This window comes from Echinops telfairi, unplaced genomic scaffold (genome assembly GCF_000313985.2).
Source record: "Echinops telfairi isolate 266 unplaced genomic scaffold, ASM31398v2 ScPeMD7_23;HRSCAF=83, whole genome shotgun sequence".
Lineage (NCBI taxonomy): Eukaryota > Metazoa > Chordata > Mammalia > Afrosoricida > Tenrecidae > Echinops > Echinops telfairi.
Window position 1 is genome coordinate 20,454,532 of NW_022103920.1, and position 22,017 is coordinate 20,476,548.

The window sequence follows — 22,017 nt, forward strand, 5'->3', positions numbered from 1 at the left end:
TCACTTGTTGCTCCCCTGTCCCAGGATTGGTCAGCACCACCTCCTTACCCCCCGCCTCCCCCTCTCCTGTGTCTCTCCAGAACTGTTGGTCCTGTTGTTTTCTCCTCCAGACTGTTCATCCAGCCCATCTTATCTAGCTAGATCTGTAGAGATAATAATATGCATCAAAAATCAAGCCATAACAAGATAGGCGATTAGTGAGATCACATCGATGGCAACAAAAAAGGAAACCATTTTTGGCTTTTATGAATAGTGCTGCAATGAATGTTGGTGTGAAAGTTTCTGTTTGAGGCTCCGATTTAAAGATTTTGGGGGTGTACAAGTATATCTACAAGTGGGATTATTGGTCAGAGTTTCTCTACTTGAAGTCTTTTGGGGGTTTTCCACACTGTTCCCCAAATGGTAAAATAATGTACCATTTTGCATTTGCATCAGGAATGGGTAAGGGTTTTAATTTTCCCACATTCTGGCCCACATTTGTTATTTTCAGGGTGTCGGGGTTTTTAGTCTTAGCCATCCTAACGGAAGTGAAATGGGCTCCATGGTTTTGGACTGCATCTCTCTGACTAATAGTGACTGGGCATCTCCTCGCGGGTTTAGTGGCCTTTTTAATGTCCTTTTCTGTGAAGTGCCTCTTGAAGTCTCTTGCCCATTTAATGATTGAATTATTTGTCTTCTTGTCAAGTTGCCAATGCTTTATGAATATTTTGATTCTTAGATTTTTATCAGATATATGATGTTTCTGAAGAGAGGCTTTCAGTCAGTAGCTTGTCTTTTCACTTTCTTGATAAGCCATGAGTTACTCTTAAATTTGCCTAATTAAAACAGCGTTCTTTCTGCCAGAAGAGGTGATCACATAAAATTTCATGTTGAATTGGATTGCTGGAACCTCAACTGTACAATCAATCCTTCTATTTGGAAAATGGGGCTAGATACGTTTTATAGATCACATGCTATCATTACAATGTCAGTAACAGCCTTGAAACAGATTGTTTTCTGTTTATGAATTTATGGTAGTTCCCAAGTGTATCTTTCAGCACGGTTGAATGGCTCATAGCACTAACGAGGCCAAGGCCATTGGTTTGATCTCTGCGTGGAATGAGTCATCTTCATCAGGTCTGTGACTACCCAGGGCTGCGGTTTATCGCACAGCAGTCTCCGCTCCATGACTTCTCACGATGAGGACATTTCCTCCTGTGTTTTCTGTCTTTGCTTCGGCGCAGATCCCCTCTGTACAGTAGAATTTACCTGTACATTTTCTGTACAGTAGAATTTACCTGAGGTGTGAGATTTGGAGACCTTTGTCTTTTATAACAGGATTGAGGGAAGAACAAGTCCTTCCTGAATCAACTACCGATGGTGCAATTTCTGTAAGAACAGAGACATTTTTAATCTTAAAATGTGTTTTCTCAATGTCATTCCAATCATAACTACCGACCACAAATGGTTGCAGTCAACTCTCCTTTGGGTCATAATTTGCTTCCACTGTTGTACTCATCAATATCATTAGTCACAATGCAAAAGAGATGAAACCTTGCTTTGGAAATTCATCAGAACCTCATTGTGAACAACGGAAATTCTGGTCTTCACCTTGAGAAGGTTTAGAACATCGTCATCATGCTGAGCAGAGAAAACTGGACGTTGGGGATTACGTTGCATTTAAAAATGAGTTGCTAATGATTGAGAATAAATATGGAATATGTAAATTTCTTAAGACCAGTAAATTCCAATAAACGGCTTATCTCTTAGAAAAATGATGCTAATCTTGTTTCATTTGCATTTTTATACTAGGGAGGGCTTGACAGATTTATAATTAAATTATAATGCATTAGACAAGTTGTTAAGTGATTTTTTTTTTAGAACCAAAAGAATGTTCTGTGCTACAGAAGTCATAATTGATAGAAAATTTTAATTCAAGGTAGGACTGGAAAGAAAGAAAGGATTTATAGAGTCAAGACGGGCTTGGGTACGATGTGATGGCTTTTAAATAGTCTTAATTGTTTTAAAAATAAGTAGGAGCATGTTACTAAGATTAAGCTAGAAGCAGCGGTTCTCAACCTGTGGGTTGCAACCCCTTTGAGGGTCGAATGACTCTTTCACAGGGGCTACCCGATTCATAACAGTAGCAAAATTACGGTGATGAAGTAGCAACGAAAATACTTTTATGGTTGGGGGGTCACCACAACACAAGGAACTGTATGAAAGGGCACTGAGCTAGAGGAAGGCAAAAATGGCAGTCTGTGTCCTCAAAATCTTTTTTTTCCACTCCATGAAATCGGGACTCAGGTATGGACGAAGTACACAAAAACATTCAAGCCAACTACTATGGGATCACTTCTAACTCATAGCAAGGTTATAGGACAGGGTAGAATGGCTTCTTAGGGTTTTCCAGACTGTATACCTCTTGTGAGAGCAGGAGATAACTGAGTTTACTGATGCCAAAGGTGTGAGAGCATGTCCCGTTCAATTTGACATCAAAAAGGTAAGACAATTCTCCGTGCCTTTGGATGAAGGAGTAGGAAGAGCTCAGTTTCTTTCCAGTGATGTGAGTGTGCTTATAGGAGTGAGGTCCATCTCTGATAGCCACTCTTTGGGTTTCGAAACACCAAACCACGTGTTGTTCTGCCCTTTAGCATATTTGCCTCCCTTTGAGAGGGCGACCTTTGGATAGAGGTTATCTCCTTGACAGCAATCTGATAAGCAGCATCTCTGATGAACGTGGCCTCCTCACTAGTGCTCAGAGTGCCTCCGTTGCCCCGTAGTCCTAACTGAATAAGGGTTATGGAAAATGCAAGAGGAAGTGAAAGTTATGCAAACCCCAGCCATTTAGAGTTTCAAAGGAAACTCTACCCTGTGCTCATCCTGTTTAGTTTTTTCCCCTTGACTGATTGTTAGGCCTGTAACCACTGACTTATAATAGATTATCATTCATGGCCCAAATGAATGGACTTTGTCAACAATAATGCCCTTGTTTGGAGGGTTACTTGCATATCAAGGACAGAATAGAAGTGCAAGTCTTTAACTTTTTTGAGTTAAAATCTAAGTTAGGTTAGCGTGCAGTTTTCATGACTTTGCGTGGAAATTTCCCTACTTTATAAAAACGAGTTTAGTCTAATAGCATCACTGTACTTTAAGAGGTAGATTAAATTTCACATGAACACATTTTGCTTGGAAGTAAGTTAGTGTCTACTACTCCACCCCCCACCATCGATGACAATGGTATTGCTGTCTGCACCAGGAATATATTAGAAGATATTACCATGTACTTAATGGACTTAATTATGTGCATTATATGATTTGGGTTATCTGTTTCCCATCTGGTTTACCTCTTTGCTTGTTGGTTTGCAATGAGCTTTGGAGAAATGGGTGAATCTAAGACTGGATGTAAGCAGTCACTGTTTTTAATGGAAAAATGGCGCTGGGTGTTCCTTCTCCATATCAGATGCATACCGCTCCATGGTTTTCATGGGAAACACAATGAATGTGGTGACCCAGGTTTCCTCATGGTTTGATACTTGCATCAAGATCAAAACTTGAACAGTGAGGACCCGGGGAACCAGTTGTACCTGGATTGATACAGTATCCTTTCCTCCCTGAATATTTAATGTCTTTCTTAGCAACTTCTTTGTTGTGACTGTTACACTTCTAACAGAAATCTAAGAAAGCATTGGCCTTGAAATTGGCTGGTGATGGGAATACATTTGTTTTCTTATTGTAGGACAAGATAGACCATTTCATGTGGAGTCTTTTTTAGAGTCATTATTGCCAAATGCCTTGCTGGCTCTTAGTATAAAACAGATCTTTGAAAATGCTCAATCCAACTGTTGAGTGGGGATTTGGGATCCATTGGTGTAAGTTTAGCAAAGGACAAAACTTTGGGATGCTGGTTGACTCTCCTCTGGGGTGAGGGCCTGGGGAAGGAAGAGCACCCTATCTGGCTCCATTTGGGCAGCTCTGTGCTTACACACTGGGCTGCTAACTGGCTCAGCCGTTTGAAACCACCAGCCACTACTTGGGGTCAAGATGGGGCTTGCTACTCCTGTAAAGAGTCACAGTCTCAGCAACTCGCAGGGGCAGTTCTACCCTCTTCGATAGGGTTGCTTTTGTGAAAAGCAAACTTTTTACAACTTTCTGAGGGTTTCTGCAAGTGTCCAGAATAACACAGAGATGAAAATCCTTGGTGGTCTCCAAATTCCTTGCATCTGGGCACCATCTTTACATTCCTCAGATGGAAATGTGTGCTTCCTTGTAAAATACTGATCACTACTATCCTGGCTTGCTAGCAGATAATTGAGTGGGCATTGACTCTATGGCAGTGATTTTTATTAAAAAAAATTATTACTCGTCCTGTTGGTTGGTTCTGCAGCAAGACTCAGAAACTTCATTTAGGAGCATTTTACCCAAACTCCCATTATTCATTTTTTTGTGTTCTGAATTTTGTTTTTTTGTTGTGCTTTTCCTGTCTAAGAGCCTACAATAAAGGGAGAAGTTCACTTTACAGCACACCTCATGGACTAGCTGAGAAAACGGAGGCAAGAAGAAAATAAAGTCACTTATGGTATCAGTTATCACTGGAAATACCCAGACCGTGACATGGAGTCGATTGCAATTTGACTGTCATGAAGAATAAGCCTTTTAGAATTGCTTCAAAATACAGTCTAGTCTGAGTTAGTGCATTTCTAATATAGAATATAGTGAGATGTGAGTCCTTAGGATTTATTGTAGGTATGTTATGAGTCTCTAGATTAGCCATCATTGCTATAGCCTACATTTGATCTTTAAATTTCATTATAGTTTAACATACACTTTAAGTAATTCTATTAAATTTACACAATCCTATAAATGAAAAAAATAATATCTAAAGCTGATCGAATTCTTGGCCATATCCTCCCCCCCCCCCCGCCCCCCGCCCCAATAAAGCAAACTTTTAACAATTTTCTGAGGGTGACTGCAGGTGTCCAGAGTAACAAGGAACACATTGAAATAGAGGAGAATCCTGGGTGACCTCCGAGTTGTTTGCATCACACAGATTGAAATGGCAGCCCCCGTTGTAAAATATTAATCACTACTCTCCTGGGTTGCTAACCGGGAGTTGTCACTGCCAATCCAATCCCAACATTATCTTCTTCTGATATGCTAAATAGGACATAGTCGATTTTCAGTGAATTGGCTCAGATCCTTTGAAATACTACTACATCAGGGGAGGTTTTATAATTTAGCCAGCATGTAAATCTAGTTTGATGTCTGTAGCAATTTTCCTAAGGGAGATGTTCCAAGTATGTTTGCTTTTCTTACAATCTCATGAATCAGCGGTTCTCCATGGTGGTGGTCAAGCCTACAAGCATGGATTCCAGATCAAGGAGAGTCACAGCAAGCAGGCCTGGAATGGGGCATAGTCAGTCTGTCTGCTAGATTGTAGTGAGTCCTTTCAGGTGTCAGTTAACTTCTGGGCGGGCTACATGGAACCAGAGGAGAGGGGGGTCATGAAACTCTGGCGGACAAAACCCCCATGTACTCATCATGATTGCCAGCACCCAGCGCACAGTATAGAGAAGTCCACACATGTTCTCAATCTGTCATTCTCTCACTTTTTCCCTTACCAAAAGTTAACCATGAGGTGTTCGTAGATGGTTGACAGTTCAAACTCTTTCAGCAGAAAGAAAATCCAATGGGGTACTTCTACTCTGCCACAGAGAGTCATTATGAGTTGGAATGTTGTTGAGGGCACACACACAATGTATAAGTATGGATACACACATAGGAGCCCAGGTAGTGTAGTGGTTATGCGTTCGGCTGCAAACCACAAGGTCAGCAGTTTGAAACCACCACCTACTCCACAGGAAAAAGACGAGGCTTTCTAATCTCGTAACAAGTTGCAGGTTCAGAAACCCACAGGGGGAGTTCTAGCTTGTCTTATATGGTCACTCTGAGTCAGAATCCATTCCATGCCAGTGAGTTTGGTTTTTCTGTTTTTGGTTTTGTTTTTGAGTGTCCACATACATGTCTACACCTTTGTAAACTCTCTATACTTGTATCTGTCTATACTCAAACCAAAACCAGAAATTCAGTGCCATCAAGTCAATTCTCACCCATAGTGACCCTGTAGGATAGCATAGCAAGAGCTGCCCTTATGAGAGACTGTCATTCTTTATGGGAGTAAAAAGCCTCCTCTTTTTCCTTGGGAACAGCTAGTAGTTTTGAACTGCTGACCTTGTAGTTAGCAGATAGTATATGTTCTCTCTCTCTCTCTCACTACACACACACACACACACACACACACACATATGAATTTACTCCTTCATATATATATGAATGTACTCCTTCCTTTAGGCCCCGCATAGTACAAATAATTAAGCATAGAATTCTTCAATGCAGCTTTCATAGCTTTTTGTCCACCAATGCAGTTTTACATTTTCTTAAACCTTGTTCAAAGGAAAAGGCATCAGAAATGTCAAGGATTTCAGGAAGGAAAAGAATGTATGGAAACTGATTGTGTTAGCAATTTTACATTGTTGCTTGATGTGATTGAACTATGGAATGGTATGATACATGTTTTAACTTCCAATTTAAAAAATTGTAAAATAAAAAATAACAGTTCCTGGAAAAAATTGAATGAAAAGATAGTGGATTTTTTCTACAAACTTTTTCAAGTCCCTTCATAAAAACCCCATACAATCCCATGTCCGTTGAGAAAAATCTATCCCAAAACAGTCGGCCTAAGTTTCTGAGCTGATCTCTCTGCCTTGAATTGTGAATTGAAGTGGCCCTTAGAAACCACTGTTTCGATTGGACCTTTTGTTTGAAGGTACCCTAATGAATCTATGAGTATATTACTGAGAGAACTTTTCTGGAATCATCAGCTGTTCACAGAGCCATGTTTAAATCCATTTTGTTTGGAATAAGCCCATGCAGGTGTGAGCGGAAATCCTAGGTGACAATACATTTTTACTTACTCTGACTGTGTGTGTGCGTATGTGTGTGTACATGTGCACTAATTCCATACTGCCTACCACTGACAGCATTCAGCCACAGTGATACTGTGATGGAAGTAGGATCAAGGTGATGAACGAGATGAATCGTTGACGCCACACTTTGAACTGGAACTGTGGCTTCGTCCTTGTGGGCCACTGGAGCCCTAGCGTCCTATGCCTGTCCTGTGCCCTGCTGTTCCATGGGTGCCCGCAGTTGCCTGAAGCTGCTCTGGACATTGCCTGGGCAAGAGCTACAGGAACATCATTGCTGTTCCATAGGGGTCCTGAGCAAAGCAGCATATAAGTGCTGGAAAGAAAGCTGCTAATGGTATTTTATGCCTTTGCCTCTGCCCTTTGATACCAACCCCCTGAAGTGCTCAATATGCCGTCCATATCTTATTTTCTCCAATAGTTAAAACTGTCTGTGCCCAGCTTTCCTTTAGTTTTGAAATTCCTCAAAATTAATAGTCTTGTCTATTAAAACTTTACAGTTCTGCTTTTGTTGCTGTTAATTATTCCTCCCATTGCAGCTTAATTAATAAGAGATTGCATCGTACTCTTTCCATCTCTCAGGACAGTGCGTCAAAGAACTACCCATCTAAGCCACTGCTTAACAGCCCTTCTCCCCAGGGCATGCTTCACAGTGATATTGAATTTTAGCAATCAGATATGGTCATTAAATGCAGAGGATCCAGCATTTGTGATATAGTTTATAATTGCATATAATTGCACCATTTATCTTGGTGGGATTTTAATGGGCTGTACTTAAACATGTGTATTTAAAAATTGTGATGGAAACCTTTTTGTGTTACCTCAACATTTAAGAACTTTAATTACATGGATAGATTTCATATTTGGGTAAGCAGAAATTAGGCCAGCATTCCCATTATTCTGATGATTCTTATCGACTCAGTTCTGAGGGGTGCAGCTAATTGTTTATGAAGGATTTCATGTTGGGCTGCTAACCAGAAGGCCAACAGTTGGAACCCACCAGCCACTCTGCAGGAGAAAGATGAGGCTTCTGTTCCTGGAAAGATTCTCAGCCTTGGAGACCCATAGAGGCGGTTCTACTCTGTGCTATAATGTCTCTAGGAGTCAGAAAGGACTCAAAATGGCAGCGAGTTTGGGTTAGACATAATTTTAGAAAGCACCAAATAGGCATGTATATATTTGTTGGTCTTCTGAACCATATAATCTGGTGTGTGTGAGAATTTGCAGCACCATGTCCAAAGCACTGACTCTGGAAGCCGTGGCAGTGTTAGGGCTGGGATTGGGCTGCAGTATGAACTTGAGAGGTTCCCTCAGTCCTCAATCCATTATTTCTCCAAAGAAGCCAAACTCAAGCCTGTTGGGTCCATTCCCACTCCCGGTGATCCCTCTTGCTACTAAGCTCCACAGCGTTTTCCTCACTGTAATCTTTGCAGAAGCTGATTGCCAGGCACTGCTGAGTCATTGGAACCAACAACCTTTCCATGAGTGGGAGAAAACAACCATTTTTACCAGTGAGTGCTGTTTCAAGAGGGATCCAACACCCATTGCCATCGAGTCAGTTCTCACTCCTAGGGGCCATAGGACAGAGCAGAACTGCCTCATAGGATTTTAAAGGCTGCAATCATTAGAAAAGAGTGGTTCAATATTAGGAAGATTATTGAATATGCTATGGACCACCAAAGGTGTCCTGGTGGCTTAGTGGTTAGGCGTTTGGCTGTGATTCACAATGTCAGCAGCTCTAAACCACCAGCTCCTGGACAGGATAAAGTCAGGGCTTTCAATGCCCATTAACTGTTAACAGTCTCGACAACTCACAGGGGCAGTTCTACCCTGCTGTATAGGGTCACAGTGAATTGGCATCAAGTCTATGGCAGTGAGTGTGGATTTTTGGTTTATGGACTACCAGAATAATGAACAAATCCATATCAGAAGATGTAAAGCCAACATGCTCTTCAATGCTAGGATGGTGAGACTTTACCATATTTACTTTGGAGATATTATGAGGACAGACCCGACCCTGGAAAAGGACACGATACCTGGTAAAGTAGAGGGTCGGTGGAAAAGAGGAAGATGGTCGGCAAGATGGATTGACACCATGGCTTTAACCAACACCTCAGACGTAGCAACATTTGGGAGGCTAGCTCACCATTTTGTCCTGTTGGCATAGGATAGTTATGAATTGGAATGGATGCAAAGGTTCCTAAAGTTAGCAATTTTTATGGATGCAGACTACCACTTCTTTCTTTCATTGAGCAGCTGATGGGTTCGAACTGCCAAACATACAAAGTGCGTACCCACTGTGCTACCAGGGCTCCTTCAAGAGGGACAAATTTCAAGTATTAAAGTGCCACACATCAAGTACACGTGAGGTTCTAACTGAAGCTTTTAGATGATAAGGGACGTGTGACCAAACAAAAAATATGCTGTAAAAGAGTTCTTGAGCAGGAAGTTCGAGCACATGTTCAACTTGTTTAAATTTTAACCAACCTTTGTTATTTTGTGAGAAGAAATATACAGCACCTGAAAAAAATGCGTTCAGGTTTTGTCTTTCAAAGAAATGAAGGTCTTCTAATTAGGAGTGGATTTGCAGCTCTGGCTAGGCCATCTCAGTAGCTGGCAAGGGAACACTCCTGCCTAATGTGTACCCACCCACATTCATTTGTTATTACCCTCACAAAGTGCTTTGTTGTTGACTTGATGTAACGCAGGTAAATGCTAGTGATAATTGGTCCGGAGCTTCAATCTCACGATGTCAAGTGACGGAGAGTAATAAGATAGGCGGTGTTATTCCTTGTGCACTGTGTGCTCTTTGTAAGGAACTATGGAAAACTCTTGAGTCTGTAGACGTTCCTGTCTTCTGGAAACATTTCCATCTTCAGAGTCTCTGCTGGTGAGCTTTCCTTTGCATGGAAATGCTCTTTACCATTGCAAAAGAACGCACAGCATGAAACGATTGCAGCTCTGTGCTGCGGACTGCCTTAGGATGTACAACGACAAGGAAGAACACACGGAGATTTGCTCAGTGACAACTGCACGGGAAGGCCGTGCTGCGGCTGGACATGCCTGGGGGAGAACTTTTGTTCATCTCGTCAAATGAACCCAGTCATTTCAAAACTACATGAAGTTGACAAAGGAGCTGTAGACCAAAATTTGAAGACCCACCCTGGTTTTCACACCCTGCCGTTTGATATTGACCTCTAGGCCATGGTGAGACTTGTTTGGATTGCCATCCCCTGATATTAGTTTTTAAAAATTAAATCATGACAGCTGCACAACGTGGACCTCAATTTTAGAATCATTTTGAGTCTCCACCATAGATGCAGAACTAATTTCCATCCACTAATTCCATGAATTTGGAAGGTAATTTGTAACAGGTGAAGGTAGAAATGGCTTTCTTGGAACATTCATGTGAATATTTCTTCCACAGATTCTTGTGGGAGACTTTCCAAAGACATATTAGAGCAGGAATTGTGGTTTTTATGCTCAATCAAACCCCTTTCATTGGCACTGCTTGAGACTTTTACGAGTTATAGTGTTTCTTAAGTTTTGCTTCTCATGCGATTAAGCCCTCATTAGACCTCATCTCTAGACTGTCTAAACCAGTGGTTCTCAACCTGTGGGTTGCGACCCCTATAGGGGTGGAATGCCCCTTTCAAAGGGGTTGCCTGATTCATCACAGTAGCAAAATGACAGTGATGAAGTAGCAATGAAAATAATGTTATGGTTGGAGGGGGGGGTCACCACAAATGAGGTACTGTATGAAAGGGTCCGGCATGAGGAAGGTTGAGGACCACTGGCTTAACCTAACGTTCCTGAGAGTAGCCATGCCTGGGTACCATGCCCTTATTTTCCGTATTAGCACTGGGAGGCACATTCTGACATGGACTGTTGAAGAAGAGACGATTTAATTTTTTAATTCTCTTAAAATCTATGTGTGAAACAAACTGCCATAGTTCTAGGGAGTGTGACAGTTGGGCCCCAGATAAACAGCTAATAGTTTGGGTGTTAAAATCGTTGTGACAAATGGTCTTCCTTCTGCCTACACAATCCCTTTGAGTTCTAAACCATGATATGACAATTATATTTGATTTTCCTTCTTTACCCACTTACCCTGGCATGACCTTACTGCCCTATTGCTAGACATTCACACCAGGAGATGGGGGAGTGAACGCCCACACTTGGCTGTGAGAGTAGCCTAGAGTCAAAGGAACTTCTCTTCCAGTCTCAGGAGCATCTTATGAGGGTACATAAAAAATATTGTTAGAAAATCATAGAAATCTCTATGCAAATAAATTATCAAAATGTAAACCTGTTGTTTACTGACCAAGCCTCCCTCTAGGTCTATATATTTAGATAGAAATCTCTATGCAAATAAATTATCAAAATGTAAACTGTTGTTTACTGACCAAGCCTCCTTCTAGGTCTAGATATTTCTGACAGTGGTGTTTCCATTTGCTCTAACCTTTCCCCCAAAGCGTTCTGCACTCTGAATCGTGGCCTGTCAAAACGGTAGCTTAGGCACCCTCAAGGGATACAAATTTGTGTTCCTTTGAAATGTTCTCTAAGTTAGGGAACAGAAACAACAACAAAGTCTGAAAGGGCCAGGTCAAATCTATAGAGGACGCTTTTCCCATGAAGTTCTCACAGAACAGCTCTTGATACTTCCCAAGAATGAGTTGGTGCATTATTGTAATGGGAAAAGAAAAATTTTCGGCACAATTTTCCTGACCGTTTTCTCATCAATACAGTTTTCAATTTTCCTCAACTGTCTTCCAAGTAAGTCTATGTTTATCTTGTGTCCCTTGAGGAACTCTATCAAGATTCCTCCTTTGGAATTCCAAGACCAGTCACGATTGCCATTTGAGCAGGCAAGATCTCTCTGCCTTGAATTGAGCCGGCACAGCAGGGCCTCTCAGAAGTCGTTTTAATTGGGTCATTTTTTTGGTAGTAACCCTAACAACTGATACAATTGTATTAGGGAGAAAACTTGTCAGCAGCTGCCCACCGGTTGTGGAGACAGGTTTTGTTGGGATTAAACCCACGTACATAGATCTGGAACCTTAGTAACAATACTTTTGGACTCACCCTCATGTAATCTGTTCTTTGTCCTTTTAAAAATACACAAATTGTGAATGTATCTAGTAAATTATTCTACATTTGCTAAGCACTCATTTCACGATAGACATACTTATTCTGTGTCTGCTTCTGTAACTTGCTTCCTTTGGCACATAAGCTCTTAGTAGCTTGCAGTTTTGGGGGTTTTGTTTACTGTTGTTTTGTTTTTCATAAGAAGAAATTTATTATCTCAAAGGTTAGAAGGCTAGAATTCAGGGATCTGGAAATGCCCTTGCCTTATTTTAAAATCCCGGGTGTCCTTTTGAGATCTGTATGTGTCTTGCCATAAATATTCCACTTGGTCTAGGAGATTCCCTGGATCCAAAGGTTGAACCTAATTCTAGTGGTTAAGTCCATCCTATCGCTTGTCATCTTTTGCATAGTATAATTTTGATCATGAATTCATGCTCCCTTAAATTTTATCAGTGGGATTTTTCTGATCCCCAATTTGTAAATATATTCTTCTAGAGACAATTTGTGTTTGCTTCTACCAGGTGCATGGGATAACTTTAATTTCATTTTGGGGTTTTCTAAGCCATCTGTACAGTATGATTTCTATCCCTGATACCTTATAAATTCAGGGTCTTGGTTAATTGCTTATTCTTTTGTTGTTTTTATTTATCTCCCAAATTCATCCAATTCAGGCTCAAGTCTATAATAGAGGCAACTCTCTCTCATCTGTCTCTACTTTTTCCCTCTATGCGCTTAAAGATATTACTGTGTAGGAAGTTCTGAATCCGTGAGGGGAATCTGACCAACTCCTCTCCTGTGCTAGTGATAGTTTTGTCCCCCATCTCTACGTACCTGGTCACTTAGCCTCTTTCCTTCCAACTAAAACTAACTTGAATTCCTCACAAGAATTAGCAGGGGTCCTTCAGGAAAACACACAGCACTGAGATAGGTCACTGGCTTTTAAAAAATTGCTTTGATCTCCAACGACATTGATCTCCAGAGAATTTCCCTTCCTTGTTTTCCATGAGCATATGCATTTGGAAGTAATGTCCAATGGTTTTATTCAGCATCTAGGAGACATTGAAGGAGCTCTCATCATCTAGTCCCTTGGAGTTCTTGGTCCTGCTGTGTTTCAGTCAGACAGAGAACCGACTCCTGCACCAGAAAACAGGACCATACTTTTCATGAATGAAGATGGAATTCACTTCACTCAACTTCCCCCCTGTCTAGCTCTCCAGGTGGCAGCCACTTTCACCGTGCTTGAAATTTCTGGGATCTCTGAGATCTCCTCGGAAAAGCAGTGATGGTCACTCCAGATTATATCAGCTCTAACCTTGTTGGACTCCTAGCCCAATGTTTTCTTCCAACTGCACTTGTGCTTACAGTGGGTGGTGCACATGGCTAATGGGCTTGACTGCTGCCTGAAAGGTTGGAGGTTTGAATCCACACAGATGTGTCTTTGAGGAAAGACTGAGTGATTTACCCAGGCAGTCCCTGGGTTATAAACGTTAACTTGGGCACAACCTGTTGTTAGGAACCAAGCCCCTTAAATCCTATGAACAATCCAAGGTATAAGCCATGGTTCATAATGACAAAAGGGGGAAGGTGGGGTACGATGTGCTGGGGCATCAGAACATTTGTATTAGTGTATCTCATTATGTTACAGATATGTCAGTGTGTCTAGAAGGGTTTTTCATAGCTTTTACACCTACTAAGGTACACCATCGACAAAGACAAGCATTTGATTAACAAATGCTAGATACCAACATCACTGTACCCACCTCTTCTGCCTGAAACCAATTTGACACAAAGAGAGATTTAGGAGCAGGGTAAGTTCATAATCCAGGGGTTGTGGGTACTTCCAAAACCAACCCCCTTCCCCCCCAAAAAAAAACAAACCCTAGCCACTGATGGCACCACGAGGCCCTGTTCTACTCTGACCCACATGGGTAACCACGGATAGGGATCAGCTTTCCAGCCCCTCAGAGATGGGCTCTATGCTGCCCGTCGCTGAAGCAGCTGAAGTCCCTCGCTCTGTTTCCCAGGTCTGGTCCAGGAAACGGACCTTTCTCCGTGTGGACGGTTAGGCCCCTCCGTGCTTCTGCTCTGGTGGTTTGCTCTTGCACCGAGCACCCGGAATCAACGTGTTCTCTTTCCTCCCACAGGTCACTTCTCTCGGCGTCACCACGTTCACCCTGTGTGCTCTCTGCATAGACCGCTTCCGCGCCGCCACGAACGTCCAGATGTACTACGAGATGATCGAAAACTGTTCCTCCACCGCCGCCAAGCTCGCCGTCATCTGGGTGGGTGCGCTCCTGCTGGCTCTCCCGGAGGTGGTCCTGCGCCAGCTGAGCCAGGAGGACGTGGGGCCGGGCGGCCGCGCGCCCGCGCAGCGGTGCGTGATCAAGGTCTCCCCGGATTTGCCGGACACCATCTACGTCCTCGCGCTCACCTACGACAGCGCGCGACTCTGGTGGTACTTCGGCTGCTACTTCTGTTTGCCCACGCTCTTCACCATCACCTGCTCGCTGGTGACGGCGCGGAAAATCCGCCAGGCGGAGAAGGCCTGCACGCGTGGGAACAAGCGGCAGATTCAGCTGGAGAGCCAGATGAACTGCACGGTGGTGGCGCTGACCATTTTGTACGGCTTTTGCATCATTCCCGAGAACATCTGCAACATCGTCACCGCCTACATGGCCACGGGCGTCTCGCAGCAGACGATGGACCTCCTGAGTATCATCAGCCAGTTCCTTTTGTTCTTTAAGTCGTGCGTCACACCAGTCCTGCTCTTCTGTCTTTGCAAACCCTTCAGCCGGGCCTTTAGGGAGTGCTGCTGCTGCTGCTGCGATGAGTGCATCCCGAAGTCCTCCACGGCCACCAGTGACGACAACGACAACGAGTACACCACGGAGCTCGAACTCTCGCCCTTCAGCACCATACGCCGAGAGATGTCCACCTTTGCATCGGTCGGGACTCACTGCTGAAGGCCCTGCGTCTGGGTCTCTGAGACGCAATGCTGTTTGCTTTCCATGTCCTGGGAACATTTTCATGTCCTGCCTTTTCCTGTCCTTGCCAGGGAAGATACAAAAAAGAAAAACACAGCATTAACTCTGGTCGCACCGGTTTTGCAAATTAATCTTTGTGCTTTAAAAAAAATTGTTCATATGGAGTTATTTTATGAAAAGCAGGGAGGCCAATAGGGTTAGGTCCTTTTATCCGGACGTGGTGCTAATCTTTTATTTTAGAAAAGTTACTGCACCTTAACTTAATTCATTGCTAGTGTTTTGGGTTTCTTTGGACAGTCTGGTCACTGTACATTGATTAGAGCCATGTGATTTTGCAGGTGATTTGATGTCTGAGGTGTGATTCCATATTGTACGTGGTATGGTGAGCTCATCTGTAGTTAGAAGCCTTCACAAAGTAGCCCCAAATAAATTACACTTTATTCTTTAATGCCATTGTCAATCTCCTTTTAACCCGAGATACAATAAATGTTTTAACTGCCTTAAAGACACAGTTGCGGTCTATGCACAAGTTAAACTTGGCCTTATAGTTCTGTAATTACACTTTCCTTTGGGGCAGGTGTTGACTATGTATTACAGAGGTTGGCCCTTCTAGAACTCTTTTCTATATGCATGACTCATCAAGCTATATTGTATGTTAAAGCAAAGCTGTATTTTTAATACTCAGATACTACAGATGTAAATTACTTCCAAATATTTATAAAATACAAATAAATGGTAGAGTTCCCCTAAAACCAAACCCATTGCCATCTAGTTGATTCTGACTCACAGCGACTCTAGGACGAGGACACAGGTTTGCCAAGATGGTAATCGTTACAGAATCAGATGGCCACATCTTTTTTCCTCAAAGTGTGTTCACGCCCCAGATTTCTAGGTCAGCAGCTGAACTCCTTAACCACGGCGTCACCATGACCCCTTTAAAAAGCAGATAAGGAAAAAAGTATCCTTTTTTTCCTATCAGTCCCTTCTGCCCTAGTACAGAGAGCCTCAGGTTTTCCCAAGAGGAATTCTGGGCAGAATCACAGGCTACAGAGCGATGAATGCACTGGTCATATGATCTCCTATGAATGCTGCCCTTAGAAGCACTGTGAGCCTTCGGGGGAAGCCGTTTGATTTTTAATGTTTCTCCTTTTAAAATTTGAATGTGATTAAATCCTTATGGCTTTGCTTCTGTAAGCAGAATAAAAATACAGTAGGGAAATTATATCTTGGTTGACCAGTAACCAGTTGCCCTGTGGTTAATTCTGACTGATGGCCATCCGTGTGTCTCATAGAATTGCACTCCATAACGTTTTCAAAGCTGTGGCCTTTCAAGAGTAGATTCAAAGCAAAACAAATCAAGAAAAAGAGAACCCACCATCATTGTGTGGTTTCTGGCTCATTGAAAAACATTGCCAGCATTTTCTCATGAGTTGCCTCTAGCTGGGTTTGACCTACTAGCCTTTCAGTTAGTAATCCAGCACTTTACTGGTTCCCAGACCCAGGGATGCCTACAAGCCTTGGTTAGAACGCTCAAGTAGTTAATACAACCTGGAACTTGACATGTAAAAAGCTGCCAATAAACGAACTAACCCTTCTCTTGGAATGGTTTAAATCTCCTGTGTTACTTCTTAAGGAGTTCAAGTTACAGCAAGTGCGTTGTAGACCTGCGTGGGGCATGTGTATAAGTCAGGTGCCAGCGGCAGTAATCTGGTGACACGGTGCTATTGAAAAGCTACCAAAGAATACGTGTGGTTTGGGATGTCTGTCTCCAGCACACCTGTCCCACCTAGAAGCCCACTCTTCTCAGGGGAACTGCCCTCTGTCTTTTGTCTGTCATTTTCTGCACTAGAGAGCATAAATGAGCCAGTGCCTGCCTTCCTCCTTCCATGATGTTATTTAAAAACCACTGAAATTCAATGCTTGAAAAATTTAAACCCACTTGATCCAGACTTTCTGGTCTTTCCTGACAAATCTCAGACTAACCAAGTGACAGTGTGCAGGCCATCTCCCTTTTCCCAGGCCAATTCTCTTAAAATAGAGTTTCCCCAAGCTCTCTGTTCTAAGGAATGTATTTGAGTAAGATTGAAAACAAGGCATGTCTGTCTTCTCCCAATGCCTCTAATAGGTTCTGGGAAAGATCTCAAGAGGAGGCCTCGGCTGAGTTTTAGAAGCTGAGCAGATCGACTATTGTGATTCTAAAATATCTCTAACTATAAACCAAACCAAAGTCATTGTTGATGACAACTCGTAGCAACTCTTTAAGGACAGGGTAGAATACCCCTTTGAGTTTCTCAGACTGTAATTCTTCATGGGAGTAGGAAGCCTCGACTTTCTCCCTCAGCTGGTGGTTTTGAACTGCTGGCCTTGTGGCTAGCAGTCGACATGTAACCACTACACCAACAGGGCTATCTATCATGATAGTCATCTTTATAAGTAAAGAAACACCGAATCTACGGTGTATAAATGGTTGTATACTATTACCCATAGCATGTAGGGTGAATAAAGCTTAATTGTAGACTTGATAAAGTTAGATGGGGGTAAGACTTGCCAAAACACAGGGATGTTCCACAAGGGTAATATGTTCTCAGGTATTTCAGGGAAGCGAGAACAGATCAGATTGGAGACCTTGAAAAACTTTGAGAGAACAGGAGGCGTGGCGTTGATGGTGCGAGGAGTAGATGCTTCAGAAGGAAAGAGCTGATGAAACAAAGGAAGAGAGGAACCCATCATGGGGAATCATGGGAGAATCAATGGGGAGTCCAGTAGGGTCCTGGGTTGTGGACTGAAAGAAGCCTTCACGTGTGTTAGGTGCCTCCAAGTTGTTTCTGATCATAGTTTCTGGGCTTTTTGGGTTAGGAAATAGGGATTTGTTTGGCAGGCTTTTGAGCATTGAGGAGCATGATCACATTTTGACAGCAGATTAAACAGACTAGTGCAGAGAGTAGAAAGTGAAAACCCAACAGGAAGCTCTCATTAGAAGGGGGTTGCTCTTTCATCCTTTCAGTAATTGAAACAAGCACCTTCTTACTGAACTCTCCCTCGGTGAAAGGAGAGCGGAAAGCTTAAAGTCTTCTGAGTGTTTTTGGAAGTCTTTTCCAGGACAAGCAACCTCTGCAACTAACATGCTTTTGTATTAATGCTTTTGTTCCATTCATTTTTGGTCCAGATCCTGCCCAATATCTCCCTCCTCATTTAAGAAGATTAAACCCAGTAAAATGAAGATGGACAAGAAAACTCTAGGGACATTGTTTATGATACGTAACCAGAACATTTTTTGTGGTTTCAGGACACACACACACACACACATACACACACTGCCATTGGGTCAATTTTGATTCATAGCAACCTTTTAGAACATAGAAATGGCCCCTTTGGATCACCAAAATATAAATTTTTGTGGGAACCGGTAGGCTCATTTTTTTCCAGCTAGGTTCAGGGCAGTCATTGAAAAGCTTTTCAAAATATATTCATCTCTATATACCTGGATAATTTGATAACTCACAATTTTGAAGCCTATTTCAAATTGAGTTCAACCGTCAGCTCATTTAATTCACTAAAAAAACTCCTCAATAATAGTAATAAAAAACAGCCAAACCAAACTCAGGGTCATCAAGCAGAGCCTGACCTGGAGCAGCCCTATAGGAAAGGGCAGAACTTCTTTTAAGGATGTATGAGGTCACAAGTGTTCACAGGAGTAGAAAGACTCCTCTTTCTCCCTTGGAGCAACTAGTGGTTTCAAACCCTTAACCTTGTGATTAGCAACCTAACACATAACCCACTATGTGACCAATGAACATTAAATTTATTTGTGTATATTGCCAGGCTGGGTAGTTATATAATTGAACAATTCTTAACCTCAAGAGCCCTAAAAGTGAGTAACATTATTGTCTAAGGCAGATACATAGGCAAAATGTGTGCAGTATGCACAAAGCAGACACAAATGATAGTGGTTGGGGGTGGGAGGTGGGGAAGGGAGGGTTTGAGCTTGGGAGGAAGGAGGTAAGGATGAAGGCTGGCCTGCGTGATGCCCATGGTCCCATTTTTAAATTATACTAAATGATCTACAGGCTCCCTCAGGATTTATGCTTATTCTAGAGCAGGGATCCTCAAACTTTTTAAACAGGGGGCCAGTTTATTGTCCCTCAGACTGTTGGAGGGCCGGACTATAGTTTAAAAAAAGCCTATGAACAAATTCCTATGCACACTGCACATAACTTATTTTGAAGTAGAAAAAGAAATGGGGCAAAAACACTCTGCAGGCCGGATAAATGTCCTGGCGGCGCGCATGTGGCCCGTGGGCTGTAGTTTGAGGACCCCTGTGAGGAATGCTGATATATAGTTTCTTGGAACACATCCTTAATTATGCTTTTTCCTCATTATGGCGTTCTCATAAAAGTGAAATTAGAAAAAAAAAAAGAAAAGCCCACATTAACAATTGGGGTGAAATCGGTTTCAATGTATTCCACGCCAGAGAAGAGATGAGATGTTGGAAGCAGCACATTGGTTAAGTCATAGCTGTTTCTTTCTTCTCTATCGCAGGTCATGCATTCAACAAATATTTACCTAGCGTTGCTATCTGTCCGGCATGGTGGTAGTGCGTGTAAGATAGCTGGGAACAGAAGCACAGGAATTCCTGCCTGTATAAAATATGTTGAATACATAGTAGGTTTCGTAGTGAAAAGTAACATGGAGAACATTACTCAAAGGTCTACCATAGTTCTGAAGAAATCCTTACTGAAAAGGCGACACTGAATCAGAACTGAAGCAAGCAGACCAGTCCCATCTGGGGAAGAGACGCTGGAACTGGAGCGCAACGTTCAGCCCTGAGGACGGAGCCCGCCGGACTTCTTTCTAGGAACTGAAGGGGCAGCGGGATTGGACACATTGAGGGAGGGGGAGAGAAATAAGAGGAGATGAATTAGAAAGAGGATAGATAATGCAGTCTTAAAAGCTATTAGAATAACTTTCTGTCTTAAGACACCAATGGATGGCTGGGTTAGAGTGTGACATGAATTTCCATAACAATTCTTTTAAAATAAATTTAAATTTATTTCTCCCTTGGAGCAACTAGTGGTTTCAAACCCTTAACCTTGTGATTAGCAACCTAACACATAACCCACTATGCAACCAATGATTAATTAAATTAAATTTATTTGTGGATATTGCCAGGCTGGGTAGTTATAATATATAATTGTTCAATTATATATAGACTTAATATACAGTCTAACTTAGTCCCTTGATCATATGGTCCTGAGCACACATGGTCATGTAAAAAGGATGACAAGCAAGGTCTCAAACAGTTCTATAAACAAAAAACATACAACCCCTCCCCCCAAACTCACTGCCAATCATATCGACCATATTGGACAAGGTAGAACTGCCCCTGTGAGTTTCTAGGACTGGACCTCTTTACCGGAGTAGAAAGTCCCATCTTTCTCCCTCAGAGCGGTTGGTGGTTTCAAACTGCTGACCTTGCAGTTAGCAGCCCAACACATAACCACGACACCAGGTAATTCCTCTTTCCCCTTGGTAAACAGCTCCTCTCCCATTCCTGGTCCGGCCCTCTGATCAGTCTTCTGTCCTTGAAATTTTGCCTTTGTCAGGCTGCCATATAAATGGGAATCATCCCATTTGAGGGATTCTTTTCACTGAATATAATACATTGGATATTGACCCATTCTGCTGTGTGTACCCATGGCTTATTCCTTTTCTTGTAGAGGAACAGTCCATGGTACCAATGTCCACAATATATTTATCCATCTCCCAGTTGAGGAGCATTTGCCTTGTTTCCCGTTTGGGGTGCTTTTGAATAAAGCATTCACACACAGGTTTCTGTGTGAACATGAGTTTTCATCTCTCTTGGGTAAGTAGCTCCCAGTGGGAATTATGAATCATATGGTAAGTGCCTGTCCAACTTTATAAGAATTTGCCAAACTGGTTTTTCAAGTTGCTGTACAATTTTGCATTCCCATGTCCCCCTCCTCTCCCCAGCAATGCGAGAGACTTCACGTTCTCTTCATTTTAAAGATTACTCCATGTTTTCAGCTTTTCTTTTCCTTTCTCTCTTAAATATTTTTAGCATTTCTTACAGGTATGTCACTTTGAGGACTAAGGTGGCTCTAGCCCAAACCGTGACATTTCCCATAGCTTCATTTGCCATGAAGGGTGCTGCCAGACGACTGTGGATGACAGAACAGATTCATTTGAATTAAGCTGCTGGCAAAGAATGTTGGCTATCCCATGGACTGCCAGAAGAAACCACAAACCTGTCTTGAAAGAAGCGCCACCAAGATGCTGCTTATAGACAAGGACGGCAAGATTTCTTCTCGTGTGTTTGGAATGTTTTCAGGAAGGATCAGCGCCTGGAGAAGGACATTGTGCTTGGGAAAGTAAAGGATCAGGGAAAAGAGGAATAACTTCGCTGAGAAGGATTGACACGGTGTCTGGAGCACTGTGGTCAAGTCTAACGCACCTGTGGTCCTGGGGCAGTGTTTGGTTCTGGGGGACGTGGGGTCGCTGTGAGGTAGAACCGACTTGACACACCTAACAGCAACTCAACAGGTGTGCACAGATTTTTGTGGTCTTTGTGTTTTTTGCATTTTTCTGATCAGTGTTATTAAAAACATATTTTTAAACTTTGAGAAGCCATGACTTTCGTTCATAGAAGAAAGCTGTCCACGACAGATGATGGTTGTACACCATGATTTATGTCATTTAAGTTGCTAAATTATACACCTGGAAAATGTCAAATCGCATGTATCTGTATTTACATGTATGTATATGACAATAATAAAATGTTAGTAGAAGAAACATTGGAAGACAGACAAATGGGCACAGAATGTCTCCCTGTGCCCTCCGTCATTCACAGCTTCGACACAGGCTTTACTTTTCTTGCCATTTTTCCTCATGAGAGCAAGCTGCAGAGATTATTGGTAGGTCAATAATAAATATATCAGCATGGATCACCGGAGACAAGAAAATAT

The 22,017-nt window shown here is 42.4% G+C and overlaps 1 protein-coding gene across 1 annotated transcript in view; it reads left to right on the forward strand.

The window, feature by feature from the left end:
* The window catches only part of GPR37 (G protein-coupled receptor 37), a 31,811-nt gene extending 15,174 nt beyond the window's left edge, over positions 1 to 16,637 (forward strand). Inside the window, exon 2 of the mRNA XM_004707783.2 lies at positions 14,195 to 16,637. Coding sequence (XP_004707840.1) covers positions 14,195 to 15,013 — 819 coding nt within the window. The 3' untranslated portion in view covers positions 15,014 to 16,637. The remainder of the gene's footprint in view (positions 1 to 14,194) is intronic.
* Positions 16,638 to 22,017: the final 5,380 nt, after the last annotated feature.